The sequence below is a fragment of the Zootoca vivipara genome, chromosome 13 (genome assembly GCF_963506605.1).
Source record: "Zootoca vivipara chromosome 13, rZooViv1.1, whole genome shotgun sequence".
Taxonomy (NCBI): Eukaryota; Metazoa; Chordata; class Lepidosauria; order Squamata; family Lacertidae; genus Zootoca; species Zootoca vivipara.
The window spans coordinates 43,228,223-43,253,589 of NC_083288.1; the positions used below are offsets into that span (position 1 = coordinate 43,228,223).

A 25,367-nucleotide genomic window follows, 5' to 3' on the forward strand; every position below is an offset into this window, starting at 1 on the left:
TCCAGGTAGTCTTCTCTTCTCATGAGGTGGCCAAAGTATTGGAGCCTCAGCTTAACTGTCTGTCCTTCCAGTGAGCACTCAGGGCTGATTTCCTTCAGAATGTATAATCATCTGTAAAAAAATCATGTCAGTAATCACCAGCTAATTATGCCAAACTCTGTCTCTGCGTCAAGAAAAATGCTATGACAAAGAATTCAACCATTTCCAGTGATGAATTAGTTATCTGTAGAAAAGCATGTCATTAATTTCTGGCTGATTATGGCAAACATTACCTCTTCCGCACTATCACATGTCTGGTGGGCTTCAGTAATTTTCAGCCAAGTAAGTGGGCCCTTTGGCTATAAAACAATGAGAAGGTGTGAGGACCCATGCTTTAGAAGATTCTACAAATTTTGCTCTGAAGTATCATGTGGAAATCAGAGCTTTTTCCAGCAAGGCTGACTACTCAGCACTATTTTTGGTGTGGTGTAAACAGAAGGAACCCAGGTGGGACCCAGGTGGCGCTGTGGGTTAAACCACTGAGCCTAGGGCTTGCTGATCCGAAGGTCAGCGGTTCGAATCCCTGTGACGGGGTGAGCTCCCATTGCTTGGTCGCAGCTCCTGCCAATCTAGCAGTTCAAAAGCACGTCAAAGTGCAAGTGGATAAATAGGAACCGCTACAGCAGGAAGGTAAACGGCGTTTCCGTGTGCTGCTCTGGTTCGCCAGAAGTGGCTTTCTCATGCTGGCCACATGACCTGGAAGCTATATGCCGGCTCCCTCGGCCAATAATGTGAGATGAGCGCGCAACCCCAGAGTCGGTCATGACTGGACCTAATGGGTCAGGGGTCCCTTTAGATTGGTGTGAGCTGGATTGGTGTGATGAAAATGCACCAATGGATCCAATCCAACACAAACCATAAGGCATTTGCACTGTTCCAACCTCTCTCCCATCCTCTATCCTCCCAATACATCTCAGAGACTCTTGTCCCAAGAGGCCAAATAAGTTCCCCTTACCCACTTCACAGCCACTACTGCCTATAAGACATGGCAAACATAGAAAAATGAGCAGCAGGAATGAGGAAAAACGAATTCTTAAACTCAGAAAGTTATTGAAATTGTCAGCTTGATTAGAAAACCTAAAACAGATGAGGAGTGCCTAAATCAGGCATCCCCAAACTTCAGCCCTCCAGATGTTTTGGACTACAATTCCCATCTTCCCTGACCACTGGTCCTCTTAGCTAGGGATCATGGGAGTTGTAGGCCAAAACATCTGGAGGGCTGCAGTTTGGGGGTGCCTGACCTAAATAATACTGACCTATCATCTGAGTTAATGGAAGAGTTCTGGTCCCAATCTCTCCCTCTACTGAAACATGATGTACTAAAAATGTGTTTGATTATGTAAAGACAAATAAATATCCTACATGGTGATTTAAAAATCCCTCTGTTCTTTGCTAGATCACCTATTCTTCATTTACTCCAGCGGTGAGTGGAAAAGACCATATTTCTTCCTTTTACCAAATGGCTCCCAGTGAAACACATCAATACACGGGCATTGTGCAGCTTCTTCTCTATTTCCATTGGAAGTGGGTTGGGATATTTGTCACAGCTGATGATAAAGGAGAAACGTTTGTGAAAATGTTGAATCGCCAGCTTTCCCGGAATGGCATCTGTATAGCTGTCACTGAGAGAGTGGTAAACTACAGTGGTTTTGGTGATACTGGGTTGATAGAGAAATGTCAGAATATGGCTGAGTCCCTAAGCAAAACAAACGTCAATGTATTTGTTGTCAATGCAGACAAAAACACCAAGACAGGTTTGCAATGGCTGCTACTAATAGGCATAATGATGAGTGTGAGTCCCATAAACAAAGTGTGGGTTATGACCGCTGACTGGGATTTCTCATCGGAACCATATCACAAAGATCTGGATATACGAAACTTCCATGGTGCCTTATCCTTTGCCATTCATTCCAGTGAGGTTAAGGGGTTCCACCATTTTCTCCTGAACCTAAATCCCCACTCTGAGGCCGATGGCTTTATTAGGTTGTTCTGGCAACAGGCATTCGGTTGCCGATTTCTAGATGTGGAAACGGAGAAGAAATCCTGCAGTGGTGAGGAGAAGCTGGAGAGCCTTCCTGGGGCTTTTTTTGAAATGCAAATGACCAGCCAAAGCTACAGCATCTACAATGCCGTCTATGCTGTGGCGCATGCTTTGCATGCCATGTTGGCATCCAGAACCAAACATGGAGAGATGGTGCTTGGTGACTATCTGAGACCTCAAAAGCTACATTTCCAGGTAATGTCTAGCATGGAAAGCAGATAATTTTTTTTAATGAATAGCCCAAGCATATGACTAAATCTTGGAGAGCACATACAGAGGCTTCCACATCCATAGAAAATGTTGTTGTTTTTTCATTTGGTTCTTTGGAAAGTTGTATGTATTTATTATTATAAGGCATGGGTGGGCAAACTTTTTCTGCGGGCGGGCCGGACCGTGAATGCACACACACAAGCCTTCCCTCCCTCCCACCCACCCTCCTTCCCTCAAAAAAGAAGTTGCACAGCGGCGGAGGCGCAAGCTGCATCTGGGGAGGCATCGCGTACAGGGGGCCAGAAGAGTGGCACGGTGGGGGGGGGGGGAGGTCGGTCACCGCTGGCGCTGCTCCCTCAGGCAGTCGCAGCGGCATAACTTTTCCTGATAAGGGGAGGTGAGAACCGAGGTGAGTCAGTGGGAGATGTGAGACTGCGAGAGATTATGTCGCAAAGCACTGCTAGGATGAGTGTGAGGGAAGTCGAGGGTAGAAGGATTACTTTGTGCCAGAGGGGAGCGCGTGCGAGCGCTGGCGAGCTCTCTGCGTTCCAAGTCCCAATGGCTGTCCGTGGGGCACATGCGCAGTAGCGCAAACCCAGGGACACAGGGACTGGACGCAGAGACACTTGCACTTTATTATATATGATTTCTGATGCTATCTCAATGAAATCTGATATAAAATGCCACAATTAAAAGTGCTAACAAACACAATTGCAACCTTGTTTTTTCTACCCAAACATGACATATATTTCTATCTAATTGTGATAAAAACTACTGAAGTACTTTCTTCTGTTTTGTCAAGCAACACACAGTTTCATTGGTTTGTGAAATTGGATAAGCAGTACAAGAGTTTTTGTTGTATTAAAGTATACGGAAGCATGCTGGCAAATTAAAGTCAAATGTCTTGCTAATACTGCAATGTTTGCATGGTTTTAGATGGTGCTGAAAAGAGTTGAATGGAAATGTTGAACTTAAATTTAAACCTCCTGTCCAACATGTGTGGAGAAATCTGAGGCCAAACAGGCTGTGAAGCCTGTTTTTTTAGCAGAGTAAAACCACTTATGCAATTTGCACCATCCTGGAAGCTAAGAAATAGGAAATTCCACGATTTATCCCTGTTTATTTGTGTTCTGCTGATCTTTCCTCTGTTTCTACCTGTTGCTAAGAATAAACCACACAAATTTGAAAAACTAAAAAGGTTGACTTACATTCAATGAAGGCAGCTACTTCTTCTAGGCAAAAAAATGCTTCTTAGTTTCAAAAATGGAATCTGGGCAGGTATGTGGCTAGAATTGAATGGAATGGAATAGAACAGAATAGAATAGAATAGAATAGAATAGAATCATAGAGTTGGAAGAGACCACAAGGGCCATCCAGTCCAACCCCCTGCCAAGCAGGAAACACCATCAAAGCATTCTTGACATATGCCTGTCAAGCCTCTGCTTAAAGACCTCCAAAGAAGGAGACTCCACCACACTCCTTGGTAGCAAATCCCACTGCCGAACAGCTCTTACTGTCAAGAAGTTCTTTCTAATGTTTAGGTGGAATCTTTTTTCTTGTAGTCTCCCCCTAAAACTCAAGGGGAGTTTCAACAAATACTGTGAATCTATCCCAGCATGAGAAAACAGAAGCTTTTTGGTATGTTCACTATTTCTACACAGTTTACCATTCTCTTTCTTCCACTGAAGCTTCAACCTTTCCTGGGGAATTTGTTGTTTAACAACGGTGTGGGAGATACTGTCTTTTTTAATGAGAAACGTGAGCTAGAAGGTGGATTTGATATTATCAACTGGGTGACTTTCCCAAATAAGTCCTTCTTAAGAGTGAAAGTTGGGGAAATGGATCCCCAAGCTCCACTGGGCAGTGATTTCTCCATTGATGAAAAGATCATTACATGGCACCCGAGTTTTAACCAGGTAGGACCCAATTGCAGCTTCTGAGGTGTATAGGTAGACATTCACCAGATTTGTTTTATAGAATCATAGAATCATAGAATCATAGAGTTGGAAGAGACCACAAGGGCCATCCAGTCCAACCCCCTGCCAAGCAGGAAACACCATCAAAGCATTCCTGACAGATGGCTGTCAAGCCTCTGCTTAAAGACCTCCAAAGAAGGAGACTCCACCACACTCCTTGGCAGAAAATTCCACTGCCGAACAGCTCTTACTGTCAGGAAGTTCTTCCTAATGTTTAGGTGGAATTTTCTTTCTTGTAGTTTGAATCCGTTGCTCCGTGTCCGCTTCTCTGGAGCAGCAGAAAACAACCTTTCTCCCTCCTCTATATGACATCCTTTTATATATTTGAACATGGTTATCATATCATCCCTTAACCTTCTCTTCTCCAGGCTAAACATACCCAGCTCCCTAAGCCGTTCCTCATAAGGCATCGTTTCCAGGCCTTTGACCATTTTGGTTGCCCTCTTCTGGACACGTTCCAGCTTATCAGTATCCTTCTTGAACTGTGGTGCCCAGAACTGGACACAGTACTCCAGGTGAGGTCTGACCAGAGCAGAATACAGTGGTATTATTACTTCCCTTGATCTAGATGCTATACTCCTATTGATGCAGCCCAGAATTGCATTGGCTTTTTTAGCTGCTGCATCACACTGCTGACTCATGTCAAGTTTGTGGTCTACCAAGACTCCTAGATCCTTTTCACATGTACTGCTCTCAAGCCAGGTGTCTCCCATCCTGTATTTGTGCCTTTCATTTTTTTTTGCCCAAGTGTAGTACTTTACATTTCTCCTTGTTAAAATTCATCTTGTTTGCTTTGGCCCAGTTGTCTAATCTGTTAAGGTCATTCTGAAGTGTGATCCTGTCCTCTGGGGTGTTAGCCACCCCTCCCAATTTGGTGTCATCTGCAAACTTGCTCAGGATGCCCTCAAGCCCATCATCCAAGTCATTGATAAAGATGTTGAACAAGACTGGGCCCAAGACAGAACCCTGTGGCACCCCACTAGTCACTACTCTCCAGGATGAGGAGGAGCCATTGATGAGCACCCTTTGGGTTCGGTCAGTAAGCCAGTTACAAATCCACTGAATGGTAGCATTGTCTAGCCCACATTTTACCAGCTTCTTTACAAGAATATCATGGGGCACCTTGTCAAAGGCCTTGCTGAAATCAAGATAGGCTACATCCACAGCATTCCCTTCATCTACCAGGCTTGTAATTCTGTCAAAAAATGAGATCAGGTTAGTCTGACATGACTTATTTTTCAGGAACCCATGCTGACTTTTAGTGATCACAGAGTTTCTTTCTAGGTGCTCACAGACTGTTTGCTTAATGATCTGCACTAGAATCTTTCCTGGTATTGATGTCAGGCTGACTGGGCGGTAATTGTTTGGGTCCTCTCTTTTTCCCTTTTTGAAAGTCCTCTCTTTTCCCCTTTTATAACCATGTACACCCTGATAGAAGGAGTTCCTTTTAGCTGCATTGATTTCTGTTGTCCCCATGTTTCATAAGTTATTTTTCTTAATGTGTAATGTGAATTAAAAATCCAGTAATTAAATATATGTTTCAGAATGAGAACATCCATATGTAACAAGCACAGAAAGCATGCAATGCTAAATTGTGCTTCGTAGGAATCTTCAGTTTCATTTCTGTGATTCATTTCTTTAAAGGTACTAAGTTGCCACTTCTCATCTTTAAAAGCATATTATAAAAGGGAAATGCATATCAGTAGATACATTGTCATGCACATTTTCTTTCTCTGAGCCATTTTCTGGCTGAGTGGTTCAGTTGGTTATAGCATGGTGCTGATAATGCAAAGGTCATAGGTTTCATTCTTTTAGACCACTGTATATTCCTGCATTGTGGGGGTGTTGGAATACATGATCCTCAGAGTCCCTTCCAACTCTATGATTCTATTATCTTTATTGGCTTGAATATGCACAGATATTGGTGATTGTCACAACCATTGTAAAGTTGTTGTTGTTTAGTCGTTTAGTCGTGTCCGACTCTTCATGACCCCATGGACCATAGCACGCCAGGCACTCCTGTCTTCCAATGCCTCCCGCAGTTTGGTCAGACTCATGTTGGTAGCTTCGAGAACACTGTCCAACCATCTCATCCTCTGTCGCCCCCTTCTCCTTGTGCCCTCAATCTTTCCCAACATCAGGGTCTTTTCCAGGGAGTCTTCTCTTCTCATGAGGTGGCCAAAGTATTGGAGCCTCAGCTTCAGGATCTGTCCTTCCAGTGAGCACTCAGGGCTGATTTCCTTAAGAATGGATAGGTTTGATCTTCTTGCAGTCCATGGGACTCTAAAGAGTCTCCTCCAGCACCATAATTCAAAAGCATCAATTCTTCCGTGATCAGCCTTCTTTTTGGACCAACTCTCACTTCCATACATCACTACTGGGAAAACCATAGCTTTAACTATACAGACCTTTGTCGGCAAGGTGATGTCTCTACTTTTTAAGTTGTAAAGTGGTGGTAATTAATTTTTTTAAAACCCTCTGGGTGCCTTATTTCAATGCAGCAGCCAATTGATGAAAAGGGAAAGAACAAACAAGAATTCAATAGAATACATGCAATACCTTCTCTTTTATGGGCAGGTGGTGCCCCTTGCCTTGTGTAATGATCACTGCCATCCAGGTTACAGCAGACAAAGGAAAGAGGGGGAACCATTTTGCTGCTATGATTGTACTCCATGTCCAGAAGGGAAGATTTCAAACCAGACAGGTAGGGGACTGTATTCTATAGTATATCAACTATATTGAGAACATGTTTGTTGCTAGCTATTTGTGATAAATAGACGCCTTACACAAGACTTGAAGATAAATCACCACGAAAGCTAAATATTTGGGGATCTGGATTACAAATAAAAATACCAATTTATATAAGTATAATTATGTGAAGAAGTGGAAAGATATTTAAATAAATGGAATAAATTGAACTTGTCTTTATGGGGTAGGATATCCTTGTTAAAAATATTAATTATCCCAAAAATGCTCTTTCTTTGCCAGAGGATCCTATTGGGACAAAATGTTTTAAAGGCTGGCAAAGGGATCTTTCTAATTTTAATTGGCCGTGTAAGAAGCCAAGAGTAAGGTTCAAGGTATTGATGGAGCCCAGAGAAAGGGGCGGGTTCACGGTCCCAGACCTCACACTCTATTTTGAGGCCACATGTATGACATGGCTGAAAGATTGGATGTTACTGACAGATTTGGAAATCCTCGACCTGGAGGGCTGGGACAAAGTTTTTGGGTGGCATGGCTACCTGGGTTATGACTAAAAGCACATAGAGGCTTTACTAATTATTTGGTGAAAAAGGCCCTATTCAAAGTTTGGGAAAGAAATAAAATAGTAACAACCAAAACTCCCTGGTGGCTTTCGCCTATAGAGTCATCAGCCATGCATAGAAATAATATGAAGGACAGTTGGCTAACATATAGGGAACTTGTAGAAGAGATAAAGGATTGCCCGACAGTGAAGAAGTTTGAAGAATTAAAGGGGGGGGGGGTAAATTGGTTTGAATATTTCCAATTAAAAACAATATTTGAGAAGGATAATAAACTTAAGGGGTTTGATAAAAAAAAAAGATCTCGGTACAGGAAAAGGAAATTTTATACAACAACCAACAGACTCTCTCAAAAATATATAAATTGTTACAAAATGGAAAAATAGAAAAAGGAGGAGAAAGGTGACGCTATTAAAAAATAGTTCACAAATGGGGACACTACTTCCGGTTTTGCGGAGTTCGTAAACTGCATAGTTCGTAATCAGGGCTGTTCTTAAACCGAGATTCCACTGTACAAGTGTTCTATCATGAGCGATATTATAAATAGCTAACCAGCATATCTTCTGCTTACCTCCACACCTGAAAACTTCATGGATTGCATGGACAGCAACTTTCTTTATCACCAAAATTCTAGAATTGTCAATTCACGGGTATTTTTTTGACCATATTCCTAGGTGTGTTAACTAGGTTATATTAGCACCTCCTGTTAATATTAAGCTTCTTTTCGGGGATAGGAAATGCTTTCAATATTGGTAAATGAAATTTCCTATTTTACAACCATTTCTACCGGCAGGCTGTTAAACATTAATGTTTAATGAATATTTCTGCATCCAGATATCTTGAAAGATCTTATTGCTAGAATAGGGACTTTCCCCCTCTAAACACAACAAATTTCAATTCTATGGATATGTAAACACAAAGAAACATTTATGGAGCTTATCATTTAGATTTAATTCTGATTTAACTATCCACTGGAAAGAATCCTTGAAAGATAGCTTACTTTATAGACAAAGCATGTTAACATTCTAACAATTTCCTAAAAAAAGGAGTTTTGTATTGTGCACACTGTAAATTACATGTAAAATTCAAACATTCCTGATCCTATACCATAAATAGTAGTATCTCAGTGAGACTCAAAATGCTATAACTGTAATCCTGATTTCATTATACTGCAAGATATGGATGATTGCTTCCAGTGCCAAGAAGATCAGTATCCCCACCAAGAGAGAAACCAATGCATTACCAAGAAAGAAAACTTCTTATCTTATGAAGCACCTTTAGGCATCAGTTTGGCTCTTCTGGCTCTGGCTTTTTCTGCAACTACAGCTTTGGTGTTTGGAATCTTCATCAAACATCAAAAGACTCCCATTGTCAAAGCCAACAACCGGAATCTCACCTACACCCTGCTCATCTCCCTCCTGCTCTGCTTCCTCTGCTCCTTGTTATTCATTGGCCGCCCCCAGTTACTGACCTGCAATCTACGACAAACTGCCTTTGGTATCATCTTCTCAGTGGCTGTTTCCTCTGTTTTGGCTAAAACCCTCACTGTGGTTCTGGCTTTCATGGCTACCAAGCCAGGATCCAAGATGAGGAAATGGGTGGGGAAAAGATTTTCAACCTCTATTGTTCTTGGTTGTGCTTCTGTCCAGGGAAGTATTTGTATAGTATGGCTCTGTACTGACCCTCCTTTTCCAGATTTGGACATGCACTCTCTGCCAAAGGAAATCATAGTGGAATGCAATGAAGGTTCAGCCAACATGTTCCACTATGTTCTCGGTTACATGGGGTTGCTGGCTCTTGTCAGCTCCGTTGTGGCTTTCTTTGCTCGGAAGCTGCCAGACACTTTTAATGAAGCCAAATTTATCACTTTCAGCATGTTGGTGTTTTGCAGTGTGTGGCTTTCTTTTGTTCCAACCTACTTAAGCACCAAAGGGAAGTACATGGTGGCTGTGGAGATCTTCTCCATCTTGGCCTCCAGTGCTGGGACCTTGGGTTGTATCTTCTCCCCCAAATGCTATATTATTGTCTTCAAGCCTGAACTCAACTCGAAAGAGCAGCTAAAAAAGAGAAATAAGTAACAATCTAACTATTGAAATCATATAGTGGATACCTTTTAAAACATTTCAAGGTTTGTTTGTTTGTTTCTTTGTTTGGGAAGAGTTCACCTTTCTCTTGATATAAATGTTGCTTACTACCAGAAATTCATTTGTCGAAATATGGAAAACCTTGCTGTACTTGCAATTTGCTCCGGTATAAAAATATGTTTAGCAGTAGCTGAAAAATTCGCTCATAAATAATGTGTTGCCGATTCCATGAATATCATGAAAAATTCTGTACAGTTTGGTGGGATTTTATCATGTACAGTACACAACAAATAAAGACCTACAGGATTCCCGTTCCATGGTACAACGTGAAATTTGGCCTTCCTAATGGTCTTACGTTCTTGACTTCTCTAATTTAAATATATTTCGGATATATTGCTTTTATGTATTTGTACTTGCACACCTATTATTTTTATTATATTGCTCTGCTTCATTTACTGCAATTAATTAATATAGAACATGTGATAGTAGAGGTGGAAGAGACCCTGAAGGTCATCCATTCCCAACCCCTGAATGCAGGAATCTCAGCTAAAGCACCCATGACAGATGGCCATCCAACCTCTGCTTTAAAACCTCCAATGAAGATGAGTCCACTACTTTCTGATGGAATCCCTTCTGCTGTCTAATAGCTCTTACTGACAGAAAGTTCTTCCTGATGTTTAATTGGAATCTCATTTCTTCCCAACCTACTTATGCACCAAAGGGAAATAAATGGTGGCTGTGGAGATCTTTTCCATCTTGGTCGCCAGTGCGCAGATTTTGGGTTGTATCTTCTCCCCAAAATGTTATACCACTTTCCTCAGGCCTGAACTCACCAGAAAAGAGCAACTAAAAAGAGAAATAAGTAACAATCTATCTGCTAAAAGCCAAATATTCCAAAATAAACACAGCTGACTGGAACAGGCATTGCCTCTATATATGTAGGAACACCAAATGTTTCCAATGTGTCCCATTATAGCCTGAATGTATGATGTTTAGCTTCAGTCAGAGACTGCAGATTTATAACTGCCCATGGGTTCTGCAGCATATTCTACACTTTTGTCGAATGAATGAGTCCTTAGGCTTCATACACACCATATATTCTTCCAGAATCAATGGACATGGAATCCCACCCCCCAATATAGTCTACACACAACTTTGATCTCTTGTATAGAGTTTGCCCCTTAAAAATGATTTAAAAACCACTTGAAAAATATATGGAAGCAGGAGAATTGCTTCAGCAATGGGAGATGTACTCACACTTTTCTTCTTTATACACCTGGGGCATGTATAAAGAGGTCAACCTGATCAGGGTTATGGTTCTCAAATGCGTGTTCCTCTCTTGTGGATGATGGGACCCTGGACTAATCTAGGTTGAAAGCAGTCCCACAAATAGGGTGGGAAAGGAAATATCTCAGATGTCAAAGGTAAAGCTGTGTAGCTATGGTGCCACACTGTCCTCTCTGTGGGGAGGGAATTCCAAGGGCCACAACAGAGAATGCTTTTTCCTAGACCAATCTACCCTGAAATGTCTGAGGGCAGTGGAACTGCTAAGAAGGTGATTCTTAGGAGATAATAAAATCCAAGAGAGTCTGTAGGGAAGGAGATGCACTCTCAATTGCTTAGAGTTTTAAAGACTATCCAGAACAGACAGCCCAGAACAGTGAGGTGGGTTGCGCTCCTTCTTTCTCTCTCCTGAAAATGTCATCAGCCAGGTCAACCAAGTCAGTATATTTGCCTTGAACAGGCCTGAAACCAAACTGAAATTGATCCAGACATTCAGTCTCCTCTAAGTGTACCTGGAGTTGGATGGCACCACTATCTCAAGTATCTTGCCCCCAAAGGGGTTATTTGTCACTGGGCATGCATGCTGCCTTGCCCCTGTGATTGGGGGTGCCTGGGAAGTGTGACGTCCGCAGGCCATGTGCACATGCCATGGGGTGTCCTGACGTCACTTGCACATGCTGTGGGGTGTGTTGACATGTCATGCAGATGCCCCATGGTTTGCACATGTGAAAAGGCATTCTGATGTTGTGTGGCCCGAGCCCCCTCAATTGCAATGGCAACGTGCATCACAGATTACTTAGATCTGCATACATAACTCCTCAGGTAGGCACGGAAGAGGCCTTCTCCTGATCCCTGGCATCCTCTGAGGTAAGTCCGGATACTGCACACAGCAAGGGTCTGGCAGGATGAGGAAGAGTGGTGACAGTCAGGAGGTACCTGAAGGTGAAGGGGACTTTGAACTAGGTTCAGACTGGTGGGACAGATAGTCAGCCCAGAGTGAGAGTGAAGGGGAGAGGCTTCAGGTAGCCACAGACGCTGAGAGAAAAGGAGCGAGGGCTGTGTCTCCTCCTCTGCAATAGAGTCCTGATTCAGCTCCTTCCCCTCCTCCACTCTCAGTAAAGAAAATAAGGGTTGAGAAAAGGCTAGAATGATTCAGAAAAGCTGAGTCACAGTGGAAAAATGCAAGGATGGAAGTATAAATGAGAGAGGACAGAAGTTTAGCTCCTGCTTATCTGATGGATGTGCTGACTCCTTGATTACTGAGCAATAAAGATGATTACCGCGAGCACGAAGCCTGGTTCTGCGCATCAGACAACACAGAAAGAGGGGCTTTTCTGGCAACCTGATAATGAGCAACAAAGTGCTTAATGCTATAATGTGGAACATTCCCTTCTCTGGAGCAAGGATGGGGGTATAAATAAGGGGGAGAGAGGACATAACTTTAGCTCCTGCTTATCTGATGGATGTGCCATGCCCTGACTCCTTGATTACTGAGCAATAAAGTTGATTACTGCAAGCACTGGGCCTGGTTCTGTTCATCAGACAAAAGACAGTGGGGTTTTTCTGGCAACCTGACAATGAGCAACAAGTGCTTAATGCTATGCTGTGGAACATTGCCTTCTCTGGAGCATAATGGAACACAAGACTTTCCATTTTCTCCCATGGCCTGGCTAATCCACTATTATTTTCATTCAGATCTTCCTGAAACCCGGTGCTCTGCCCGATCTGCGGTGCAAAAGATAATATCTTCTCAAGGGGGGAAAAACATATTTTCATCAATGTTTCTGCTGCACATGGTGCCACAGACCTTGCAATCCCTCCCCCGGGACTGTGTACCATGTTATTATCTTAACACACAGCAATTCATTCTTTCTCTAGCAATATCCATATGATATTTTGAAGCCCATATGCCACAGAGAAACAGCAGAATGCTTATAAAAAACCACCCCAGGGCCAATGACATGGATTCTACCATTTATACACAGAGACTGGAGCTGATGAGGGCAACAGGACAGAATGTATGCTGACATTGGGTGATGATAAGCATTTTAGACTGACACAGGTGCTTTATGGTTAAAAGGAGAAGCTCCTTATCTCAATAATGCTAAGTTTGCTCTTCTGGGCCCTACTCATGGTGTTCCCTCTATTTGTGGCACATTCTACATTGCATTGTGTGATTGACCCCCTCCACGCCCAACACCAGTATTATCAGCCGGGGCACTTTCTTATTGGTGGCATCACTTCACAATTCCTCATACCCGTTTTCACTTCAATAGACTTCGAGGAGAAGCCAAAGGAAACAACTGATGATGAATATGAGTAAGGACATTATTTTTATTCTTTTTGTTGGAAAGCTCCTGGTTATGTACGTAAATAAAAAAATTAGATAATAAACGTGATAGTATGATCAGAAAGCAGTCTCCTCAGTGTTGGCAGGTGTCTAGTAGGATTTGTAGTAGAGAAGATAGGCAGAAGATAGGCATAGGGGAGAACATTAGCTCAATTTATATTGAAAGCCAAACCTATCTAAGTCAGATTTCCTGAAACGTTTTGAAAACCAAAACATCCTTTGAAATTCATATTTGATCAGCAGCCATATTTTTCCCTTCTGCACTTTCTTCCTACTCTGCCGTTCAGCAGTTGTGCCATACATGTTATTCTGTTCTACACAAAGAGATCATAAGAATTAGCAAATGTAAGAAAGTCCCTGCTGGCTCCAGCCAAAGGCCTATATAGCCCTATACTGTGATCTCACAGTGGCCAACCAGATGGCCATGAGAAACCCACAAGCAGGTCGTGAGCATTACAGGAGTCTTCTCAGCTCCCATTCTCAGAAACTGGGATCCAAAAATAGTGCCTAAGTGTTTACTTTCTTTTGTATCCCCTGGATCTTTGAAAATTCACTTTCATTGCATGTCCTCAATTTCTGATCTTAGGATAGAATAGAATAGAATAGAATAGAATAGAATAGATCTTTATTGTCATTGTCCCCTTGTGGGAACAACGAAATTTCTCAGTTGCTATATCAACTCAACTCAACTCAAATAAGACACTCCACATAAATTAAAATACTAATAAGCGCAATACAATACAGAACAATATAACAAATAAGGAAGATGACTTCAGAGTCTAGAGTTTCCATTTAAGGCCAAGATTGCTCTAGGAAAGAAACTGTTCTTGAGACGGCTGGTTCTCGCCTTCATTGTTCTATATTTCCGTCCCAATGGCAAGAGCTCAAAGAAGCGATGACCCGGATGTGATGGGACTCTTGATATATCTAATGCCTTTCTGTGGCACCTGATGGTATAGATATGTTCCAAGGCAGAGAGTGAACTGCCAATGGATACTCTCTGCTGTTTTAACAATTCTACACAACACTATCCTTTCCCAAGAAGTACAGCTTCCGTACCACACACATAAGCCATAAGTGAGCACGCTCTCAATAGCACAGTGATAGAAGGCAAGCAGCAATTTTTGTGGAAGATGATTTTTCCTTAAAATTCTCAAAAAAAAAAAAAACAGTCTGTGCTGTGCTTCCTTCACAATCCTTCTTATGTTGACACTCCAGGACAGATCCTCCTGTATTTCAATACCAAGAAATCTAAATGTAGTCACCCTCTCCACACAAGTTCCATCAATCAATAGCGGCTGGACATCAATTTTCTGCTTCCTAAAGTCCACCACGAGCTCCTTTGTTTTCTTTGTATTTATAAGCAAATTGTTGGTTCTGCACCACTTTATCAACCGCTCCACCTCATCCCTGTAGTATCTTATGGGACAATGTGTGTGTTTGTGTGTGTTTATCCACTTTCTAAACATGAGCTCTGTGCAGCAGAAGCAGGAAAACCCACCAAATGCATAATCCCTCTATTGTTTCAGCGCACTGCCAAAGAACTACCAGCATCTCCTTTCTTTAGACTTTGCTGTGAATGAGGTTAACAAGAACCCCAACATTTTATCCAACATCACTTTGGGCTTCCAGATCTATGACAGCTACTGTGATGCAAAGATGACTTATCAGAATACTTTGAACCTCATCTCTCATCATAGGAAAACCATCCCCAACTACAAGTGTGGTGTTGAGAAGAACCTGATAGCTGCCATTGGGGGCCTTGACTCTGAAACTTCAAGCCACATGGCCTCCATCTTGGACCTTTATAAGATTCTACAGGTAGGAAGAGTGTGGCTGGAATGAAGATTCCACATCCATGGCATATAATTTATCCTTACTATATATTCCCAGGGCATTGGGAGGGGGAGAAGGGAAGGAGAATACTTTTGACTGCTTAAAACAAATAAGTCTTGCTTATTCTTAATATTTTAAATATTGGCAGGCTAAAACAAACATTTGTTATTTATTTATTTATTAAATTAAAAAAATTAATAAAATGAACCTATTCTTTCAGTGTTCAATATGCCATGACTAGGAGAAATTAAGATCCACTTCCTTAGCAGGCCACAGAGGGTGTATGGTATGAAGAGATCAGAATTTTAATCTGTATGACAGAATTTATCAAACAATGGGTTGTGATGCAGCTGTGGATTGTCCTCAGTGCCAAAGCCAGACCAGTTCCCCCTCACTTGCCATGACAAAACCCTTAGGTTGCATCACTGTCAATGTGGTTTGGAGACAGGGAAGGTTTATGGGGAGGGATGTTAAAGTTGGATAGGTATTGGTATTAAATGAAATTGGAAAGTAGGATAAAAGATTAATATTTATTAGTAAATAAATTTATTAGTAAATATATATTAAGCTCAGAAAACAAAGGTCCCACTCCACCAGCCACTATTGCCTATAAGACATGGCAAAAGTAGGAAAATGAGGAGCAAAGATGAGGAAAAGAAAATTTATAAACTAATTCCTAAACTGAGAAAGTTATTGAGATTTCCAACTTAATTGGATAACCTAAAGTAGATGATGAGTACCTATATAAAACTGATCTCTCATCTGAGTTAATTGAGTGGTTCTGGTCCCAATCTCTCCCTCTGCTAAAGCATGATGTATTAAAAATGTGTTTGATTACTTAAAGACACATAAATACCCTACAGGGTGATTTTAAAATCCCTCTGTTCTTCGCTAGATCACCTATTCTTCATTTACTCCATCAGTGAGTGAGAAAGACCATATTTCTTCCTTGTACCAAATGGCCCCCAGCGAAGCACATCAATACACAGGCATTGTTCAGCTTCTTCTCTATTTCCATTGGAAGTGGGTTGGGATATTTGTCACAGCTGATGATAAAGGAGAAATGTTTGTGAAAAGGTTGACACGCCAGCTTTCCCGGAATGGCATCTGTATAGCTGTCACTGAGAGAGTGGTAACCCACAAGGGTTTTGGCGGTTCTGGGCTGATAGAGAAATATCAGAATATGGCCGAGTCCCTAAGCAAAACAAACGTCAATGTATTTGTTGTCAATGCAGACAAAAACACTAAGACAGAATTGCAATGGCTGCTACTAGTGGGCATAATGTTGAGTGTGAGTCCCATAAACAAAGTGTGGGTTATGACGGCCGACTGGGATTTCTCATCAGAAACATTTCACAGAGATCTGGACATACAAAACTTCCACGGTGCCTTATCCTTTGCTATTCATTCCAGTGAGGTTAAGGGGTTCCACAGTTTCCTCCTGAACCTAAATCCCCACTCGGAGGCCGATGGCTTTATTAGGTTGTTCTGGCAACAGGCATTCGGTTGCCAATTTCTAGATGTGGAAATAGAGGAGGAATCCTGCAGTGGCAAGGAGAAGCTGGAGAGCCTTCCTGGGGCTTTTTTTGAAATGCAAATGACCAGCCAAAGTTACAGCATCTACAATGCCGTCTATGCTGTGGCACATGCTTTGCATGCCATGTTGGCATCCAGAACCAAACATGGAGAGATGGTGCTTGGTGACTATCTGAAACCTCAAAAGCCACATTACCAGGTAATGTCTAACATGGTTTGTCAAGGAACACACACTTCCATTGGTTTGGTGAAATTCAGTAAGTAGTACAAGAGTTTCTATTGTATTAAATTCTAAGGAAGCATGCTGGCAAATTTAAGCCAAATGTCCTGCCAATACTTCAATGCCTAAATGTTTTTAGCAGGTGCTGAAAAGAGTTGGATGGAAATGTTGAATTTCGGTTTGATGGAAGTGGATTGAGCATTAAATCTGTAAATTAAAATTTAAACCTCCTGTCCAACATGTGTGGGGAAAATATGAGGCCAAACAGGCTGTGAAGCCTTTGTTTTTAGCATAGTTAAAGCACTTAATGCAATTTGCACCATCCTGGAAGCTAGGAATTAGGAAATTTCACAATTTATCCCTGTTTATTTGTGTTCTGCTGATCTTTCCCCAGTTTCTACTTGTTGCTAAGAATAAACCACACAATTTGAAAAAACTTTAAAGGTTTTCTTAGGTTCAATGAAGGCAGCTACTACCCCTAGGTAAAAAATGCTTCTTAGTTACAAAATACAAAATTTGTTCCCCAAATGGAATCTTTGTAAGTATGTATCCCCTCAAAACTCGGGGTGGGGGGTGGGGTTCAACAGATACTGTAAATTGATGCCAGCGTTAGAAAACAGGAGGTTTGTGGTGCATTCTGTATTTTTACCCAATTTACCATTCTCTTTCTTCCTCTTTAGCTTCAACCTTTCCTGAGGAATATCTTGTTTAACAACAGTGCAGGGGACACTGTCTTTTTTAATGAGAAACGTGAGCTAGAAGGTGGATTTGATATTATCAACTGGGTGACTTTCCCCAATAAGTCCTTCTTAAGAGTGAAAGTTGGGGAAATGGATCCCCAAGCTTCACTGGGCAGTGATTTCTCCATTGATGAAAAGATCATTACATGGCACCAGAGTTTTAACCAGGTAGGACCCAATTGCAGCTTATGAGGTCTATAGGTACTCACCAGACTTGTTTCATAATCATGTACACCCTGCTGAAGGAGTTCTTTTTAGCTGCATTGATTCTTTGTATGGTTAAGGATGGGTTGTTTACATGTCACTGTACCGATCTTGGTTTCCAGGGTTTAAGGGCCGCTGTTGAAGGGCCCAAATGGAATTTTCCTGCGTTTGCATGTTTTGCCTTCCCCGTAGCAAAACGTCACAACTTTGGCGGTTTTAGGCCTTGGGCGGAATCCTTTATCCTATCTTCCTTATGGGGGGGGGGTTGATGCGGTGACCCACGCCCCCTTGCGGCAGCGATCCCAGGGTCCCTTGTTAAAGGGGTCTTGAGGGGGGGCATTGGTCATACGCTGAGAGGTTGTCTTTGCTCTCCCCTGTGACGGCAGTGAAACGGGGGGCAGGCTCTCTGCTTGAACATATGTTCTCCAGAGCAAGCCCAATCCCCACACATTCTGGATAACTCTGATGACCCCCAGATCCCCGGCTGGGAAGGATAAACACACAATACCTAACCCAAAGTCTCCCTACATCTGAAACTTAATAAAGTTGTGGCCAATTTTAAGCCCATAGCACGTTGTCTTGAGACATTATTCTGCTCGGGAGCCGCCTGGGGTTGGGGGTTGGGGGCTCCGCCTGTCCACGCAATGCAGCACCCTGTTGATGAAAAGGCAAAGAGCAAACAAAAGTATGATAGAATACACGCAATACCTTCTGTTTTATGGTCAGGTGGTGCCCCTTGCCTTGTGTAATGACCACTGCCATCCAGGTTACAGCAGACAAAGGAAAGAAGGGGAACCATTTTGCTGCTATGATTGTACTCCATGTCCAGAAGGGAAGATTTCCAACCAGACAGGTAGGGGACTGTATGCTATAGTATATCAACTATATTGAGAACATGTTTGTTGTTAGCTATTTGAGAAAAAAATGGACGCCTAACTCCAGACTTGAAAATAAATCTTTAATTGTCAGGTTGTCAACAGTTGAATAACAAATATTATTCATTCATATATCTATATCTATATCTATATCTATATCATCTATATCATCTGAATGGAGTGTGTTTCTGTCCCATAAACCCAAGAGAGGGTTTATAGTCCTTTTTGTTTTCAAAGCTCCTTCATAGCACAGGATAAGCTAATAATCCATAGCTTGCCTGTCCTCTGAAACCCCTCCTTGTACTGGACTATGTATTTTAAATGTCTGAAAATGATGCCAAGAAATGTTTTGATTGATTGATTGAAACCCCTCCAGATAATGTCTATTTGAAGTTACCACACTCCCACGTTCTCAGTCAAAGATGCAACTCACAGAATAATCAACCTACCGTCAGCTACCAACTGCCTCCTTCTTTCCCCAATACCATTTATTCTTTTGAAATGTATTTACAATGCAGATACAGTGGTACCTCATCGAGCATCCGGGATCCATTCCAGAGCCCCAGATGCTCAACGAAAGAGATGCTCGTCTGGGTTTGCCGTTGGCGTCCGCCTAAATTGACAATCAAGGGGGCGGAAGTTTGCAGAGGTGTGGCTGTACATCACAAATACTAACATCTGTAGCATCTGTGATGGAGATTGCTACGGTATATCAAGAGGAAAAGATGGACAACACGGAAAGAATAATGTTCTGTTGTTGTTGCTGTGCAGGAAGAAGCTGACAAACTCTGGATTAACAAGAACAACAACCGCTCATTTGGTTTGGTGTATCTTAATTGGCTCTGTTATCATTGGCACCAACTAGTGGCATTAGCTATCCTACAACTACCTAATTTCATATATTTCAGAATGTCTTCCATATAAATAGTGTGTTAGTGATACAAGTGTTTTATCATAAACAATACCATAAACAGTCAAGAAACAGATTTTCTGCTTACCTCCACACCTGTAAACTTCATGGATTGCATGGACTGCAACTTACTTAACCACCAAAACTCTAGAATTGTCAATTCAAGAGTATGTTTGGCCATATTCCTACATGTGTTGACTAGGTTATATTAGTAGCGTTAGTCTTCCATTGATGTTAAGCTTCCTTTATGGGTTATGAAATGCTATGAATATTGATAAATGAAACTTCCTATTTTACAACCATTTCTACTGGTAAGCTGTGAAAAATTAAAGTTTAATTAATATTTCTCCATCCAGATAGCTTGAAAGTTCTTAGTGCAATCGTGGGGACTTTATCCCTCTAAGCACAAAAAATTTTCAATCTTATACGTCCCGTAAACACAAACTCTTTGAGAATTGTTACCGTATTTTTTACCCGATACGATATTTAGTTTTAATTGTGATTTAATTATCCACAGGATAGAATCCACCAAAAAATGACTTCTCTTGAAGACAAAACATGTTAACACTCTAACAATTTTATGAAAAAAATAATGTTTTGTATTGTATACACTGCAAATTACATTGAGTTATGGTGCAGTAAAAGTTACAGGTAGGTAGCCGTGTTGGTCTGAGTCGAAGCAAAATAAAAAAATTCCTTCAGTAGCACCTTAAAGACCAACTAAGTTTATATTTTGGTATGAGCTTTCGTGTGCATGCACACTTCTTCAGATACACCAGTAAAGTAAAATTCAAAGTTTCCTGATCCTATACCATTAATATGTGTATCTCAGTGAGACTGAAAATGCTATAACTGTAATCCTGATTTCTTTATACTTCAAGATTTGGATGATTGCTTCCAGTGCCAAGATGATCGGTATCCTAATCAAGAGAGAAACCAATGCATTACCAAGAAAGAAAACTTCTTATCTTATGAAGCACCTTTAGGCATCAGTTTGGCTCTTTTGGCTCTGGCTTTTTCTGCAACTACAGCTTTGGTGTTTGGAATCTTCATCAAACATCAAAAGACTCCTATTGTCAAAGCCAACAACCGGAATCTCACATACACCCTGCTCATCTCCCTCCTGCTCTGCTTCCTCTGCTCCTTGCTATTCATTGGCCGCCCCCAGTTACTGACCTGCAATCTACGACAAATTGCTTTTGGTATCATCTTCTCAGTGGCTGTTTCTTCTGTTTTGGCTAAAACCCTCACTGTGGTTCTGGCTTTCATGGCCACCAAACCAGGATCCAAGATGAGGAAATGGGTGGGGAAAAGATTTTCAACCTCTATTGTTCTTGGTTGTGCTTTTGTCCAGGCAAGTATTTGTATAGTATGGCTCTGTACTGATCCTCCTTTTCCAGATGTGGACATGCACTCTCTGCCAAAAGAAATCATAGTGGAATGCAATGAAGGTTCAGCCAACATCTTCTATTATGTTCTTGGTTACATGGGTTTACTGGCTCTTGTCAGCTTCATTGTGGCTTTCTTTGCTCGGAAGCTGCCAGACACTTTTAATGAAGCCAAATTTATCACTTTCAGCATGTTGGTGTTTTGCAGTGTGTGGCTTTCTTTTGTTCCAACCTACTTAAGCACCAAAGGGAAGTACATGGTGGCTGTGGAGATCTTCTCCATCTTGGCCTCCAGTGCTGGGATCTTGAGTTGTATCTTCTCCCCCAAATGCTTTATTATTATCTTCAAGCCTGAACTCAATTCGAAAGAGCAGCTAAAAAAGAGAAATAAGTAGCCATCTAACTAATGAAATCGTTATCCTATAACTAATGAAATCGTTATCCTATATAATCTCTGCGTCCAGTATTTCCTGTGTCCCTGGGTTTGCGCTACTGCGCATGTGCCCCACAGACAGAGGGACCGGAGGCACAGAGCCCAATCCCCACACACTCCCCATCCCCGCGCACTCACTCGCGCCCTCGCGGTTCTCTCTCCCTCAACGGCTTCCCGTCCAAACCACCGTTTTGCGCCTCGCTTCCCAACTAACAGCGCGAGGGGAAGAGGGGAAGGGACCACGAGGGATTGTGACGTGAGCGTGCGATGGGGCCGCCGTTCCCCACCCCCACCCCATCGCCGCATCCCAACCCCTCCCCCCACCCGGCGGTTCAGATAGCCGTAAAAAGAATTAGGCAAGGCGGGCTCGGCTCTGGGTGGGTTGGGAAAGGCGGGAGGGCATGCGTGCGCACGGCGGGAGACGCGATAACGTCGGGGGAAGCACACAACGGACGCAGGGACACAAACAGCCTAGAGCACCATGGGAGGGGCTGGAGAGTCCCGAGCCTCTGGGATGCAGCAGTGCTCTGTAGGACTTTGAATCCTCCTCCTGCTGCCGTGGCTCGGTGCCTGGAACTGACTGCTGCTGCTGCTGCTGAAGCACCGACAAAGCACCCAGCAGCGCCGCGTGGAGCGCCCCGAGCCACGGCAGGAGGAGGAGGATTCAAAGTGCTACAGAGCACTGCTGCATCCCAGAGGCTCAGGACTCGCTGACCCGGCAAGCCGCCACCTCCTCCTCCTCCTGCCGTGGCTCAGCACCCTCCCCGCTAACGCGCAACTCTGAGGAGGCTATACGCACCTCTCCTAAGAAAACCGACACCCGCTGCCTCATGCTGTGTGGGAAATGCTTTTTGCCCCTGGGTAAAGATGCTATTGCTGAAATATCAGTTAATTAGTAGTTGGAATGAGATCAGAAGGGAAGTTTGGATATGTGCCCGGATCAAAATGGTGGAGGGTCAAGATCTCCCCTTTGTTTGCTTCAGTTGTGATGCATCGAGAATCGACTCTCTGAAAACGAAGGTGAACGCTGCAGCTGAAAATGATGGATTACGAAAGGAAAAAATAAAATAAAGAAGAAGAAACTCACTTCACACAGAGCATTAAAGGACTAAGCCGCTTGATAAATGAACTAAGAGGCTGTTAAAAATAAACGAAGGATGAATTACCAGAAATATGTTATTGAAACTTTTCGTATCACCAAGGAATATAGTACAATGTGAGATCATCACTCCTCAAACTTCAGAGCATGGAGAGTCATTGTATTATACTTTGGAAGGCATTTAATGTGGTTTTTATTGGATTATTAAACTAGAAAACTTAATAAATATTATTTCTAATGAACAAACAAACAAACAAATGTTTTAAGGTTTGTATGTTTGTGAAGGGTTCAGCTTTCAGGTTCCCTTGATATAGAGATGTTGCTTACTGCCAGAACTTCAGTTGTCAAAATAAGGATAACCTTGCAGTACTTGCAACTTCCTCCGGTATAAAAATATGTTTAGCACTAGCTGAAAAATTTGCTCATAAATAATGTGTTGCCAATTCCATGAATATCATGAAAAATTCTGTGTGGTTTGGTGGGATTTTATCATGTATCAGTACACAACAAATATAGACCTGCAGGATTCCCTTTCCATGGTACAACATGAAATTTGGCCTTCCTAATGGTCTTAAGTTCTTGACTTATCTAATTTAAATCTCTTTCAGATACATTGCTTTTATGTATTTGTACTTGCACACCTATGATTTTTATTGTATTGCTCTGCTTGATTTACTGCAATTAATTAATATAGAACATGTGATAGTAGAGGTGGAAGAGACCCTGAAGGCCATTCAGTTGAAACCCCCAAAAGCAGGAAATGCAGCAAAAGCACCCATGACAGATGGGCATCCAACCTCTGCTTTAAAACCTCCAATGAAACATAGTCTACTATTTTCTGAGGGAGTCCCTTCCACTGTCTACAGCCTTTACTGACAGAAAGTTCTTCCTGATGTTTAGTTGGAATCTCCTTTCTTCCCAACCTACTTAAGCACCAAAGGGAAATACATGGTGGCTGTGGAGATCTTCTCTATCTTGGTCTCCAGTGCTGGGATCTTGGGTTGTATCTTCTCCCCAAAATATTATATCACTGTCCTCAGGCCTGAACTCACCAGACAAGAGCAGCTAAAAAAGAGAAATAAGTGAAAATCTATCAGCTGAAAGCCAAATATTCCAAAGTAAACACAGCCGACTGGAACAGGCATTGCCTCTATATATGTAGGAGCATGAAATATTTCCAATGTGTCCCATTATAGCCAGAAGGTATGATGTTTAGCTTCAGTCAGAGACTACAGATTTATAACTGCTCATGTGTTCCCCAGCATATTCTACACTTTTGTCTAAATAATGATGCATTAGTCTGCATGCACACCATATTTTATTCCAGAATCAATGGAGATGGATTTTTTGCCCCCTGCCTATATAGTCTACACGTAACTGTTATCCCTTGTACAGTGGTACCTCCAGTTACGAACACGATCCGTTCCGAGACGCAGTTCGTAACCCGAAATGGTCGTAACCCGAAGAGCCATTTTGCGCATGCGCAAACTGTGCACACCACTTTTGCGCATGCACAGAACACACACACGGCGAAAATACTTCCGGGTTTGCGGAGTTTGTAACCTAAGTTGTTCGTGACCCGAGGTGGTCATAACCTGAGGTATGACTGTATAGAATTTCCCCCTTAAAGGTAAAGAATTCCCCCCCTTAAAAAATAAAATAAATTGGTTTCATTTTTATTGGCAGATGTTTATTCTTTGGAACATGCAGAACTGCCCAAGGAAGCTGAAGTGCATGGCAATACAGGTGAAACTCGAAAAATTAGAATATCGTCGAAAAGTGCATTTATTTCAGTAATGGAACTTAAAAGGTGAAATCAATATATAGATGCATGACATGCAAAGCAAGATATGTCAAGCCTTTATTTGTTGTAATTATTTGTCGTTAGGTGGGTCAATTATAAATGGAATGTAATTAATGAAATGTAATAGCAATGTTTATTTTTGTATTATTGCAACTATTTGTTTTATTACTGTGGAATTTCCAAAAGAAAGCATTTGTAAAAATTAAAAGAAAAAGAACAAATAATATGTTGCATTACTGAAATAAATGCACTTTTCGACGATATTCTAATTTTCCGAGTTTCACCTGTACATTCTCAACTCTTAAGCAGATAATAATAATAAAACAGCTGGTCTGGTTCTGAAAATAAACATTTACTACCCATTGTTTCTACATTACTCTGCAGTGTGTCCACTTGAAAATATATGGAAGCAGGAGAATGCAATTCCAGAAGAGAATTGTACTCACCCCTTCCTTCTTTATTCGCCTGGGGCATGTATTAGCAGCTCAACCTGATCAGGGGTATGGTTCTCAAATCAGTGTTCTTCTCTTGTGGATGATGGGACCCTGAACTAATCTAGGTTGAAAGCAGTCCCACAAATAAGGTGGGAAAGGAAATATCTCAGATGTCACAGGTAAAGCTGTACAGCTATGATGCCACACTGCCCCCTCTGTGGGGAGGGGATTCCAAGGGCCGCAACACAAAATGCTTTTCCCCAGACCAACCTACCCTGAAATGTCTGAGGGCAGTGGAACGACCAAGAAGGTGATTCTTAGGAGATGATAAAATCCAAGAGAGTCTGTAGGGAAGGAGATGCACTCTCAATTGTTTAGAGTTTTAAAGTCTATCCTGAGCACATTTGCAGAACAGACAGCCCAGAACAGTGAGGTGGGTTGCGCTCCTTCTTTTTCTCGCCTGAAAATGTCATCAGCCAGGGCAACCAAGTCAGTATATTTGCCTTGGCAAGGCCTGAAACCAAACTGAAATTGATCCAGACATTCAGTCTCCTCTAAGTGTACCTGGAGTTGGATGGCACCACTATCTCAAGTATCTTGCCCCCAAATGGGTTATTTGTCACTGGGCATGCATGCAGCCT

General features: G+C 42.0%; 2 protein-coding genes across 2 annotated transcripts; both read left to right on the top strand.

The window, feature by feature from the left end:
- The first annotated feature begins 6,816 nt into the window (after positions 1 to 6,816).
- On the top strand, positions 6,817 to 9,990 carry LOC132592980 (vomeronasal type-2 receptor 26-like). The gene is made up of 3 exons (XM_060281301.1): positions 6,817 to 6,970; positions 8,706 to 9,603; positions 9,894 to 9,990. Exons 1-3 carry the CDS (start codon positions 6,817 to 6,819, stop codon positions 9,988 to 9,990), a joined length of 1,149 nt encoding a protein of 382 aa, XP_060137284.1.
- A 4,916-nt stretch (positions 9,991 to 14,906) lies between these two features.
- On the top strand, positions 14,907 to 21,351 carry LOC118078220 (vomeronasal type-2 receptor 26-like). The gene is made up of 5 exons (XM_035101992.2): positions 14,907 to 15,068; positions 15,979 to 16,374; positions 17,520 to 17,747; positions 18,510 to 18,636; positions 20,450 to 21,351. The coding sequence occupies exons 1-5, from the start codon at positions 14,907 to 14,909 to the stop codon at positions 21,349 to 21,351; spliced, it is 1,815 nt and encodes a 604-aa protein (XP_034957883.2).
- Positions 21,352 to 25,367: the final 4,016 nt, after the last annotated feature.

Coding starts and splice junctions, on each gene's coding strand:
- LOC118078220 (XM_035101992.2), top strand. CDS start 14,907: ATGACTTATCAGAATACTTTGAACCTCATCTCTCATCATAGGAAAACC. Junction 15,069..15,978: donor ACCTTTATAAGATTCTACAG/GTAGGAAGAGTG, acceptor GTTCTTCGCTAG/ATCACCTATTCTTCATTTAC. Junction 16,375..17,519: donor TAGTGGGCATAATGTTGAGT/GTGAGTCCCATA, acceptor CTTCCTCTTTAG/CTTCAACCTTTCCTGAGGAA.
- LOC132592980 (XM_060281301.1), top strand. CDS start 6,817: ATGCAATACCTTCTCTTTTATGGGCAGGTGGTGCCCCTTGCCTTGTGT. Junction 6,971..8,705: donor GAAGATTTCAAACCAGACAG/GTAGGGGACTGT, acceptor TTATACTGCAAG/ATATGGATGATTGCTTCCAG. Junction 9,604..9,893: donor CAGCTAAAAAAGAGAAATAA/GTAACAATCTAA, acceptor TATCATGTACAG/TACACAACAAATAAAGACCT.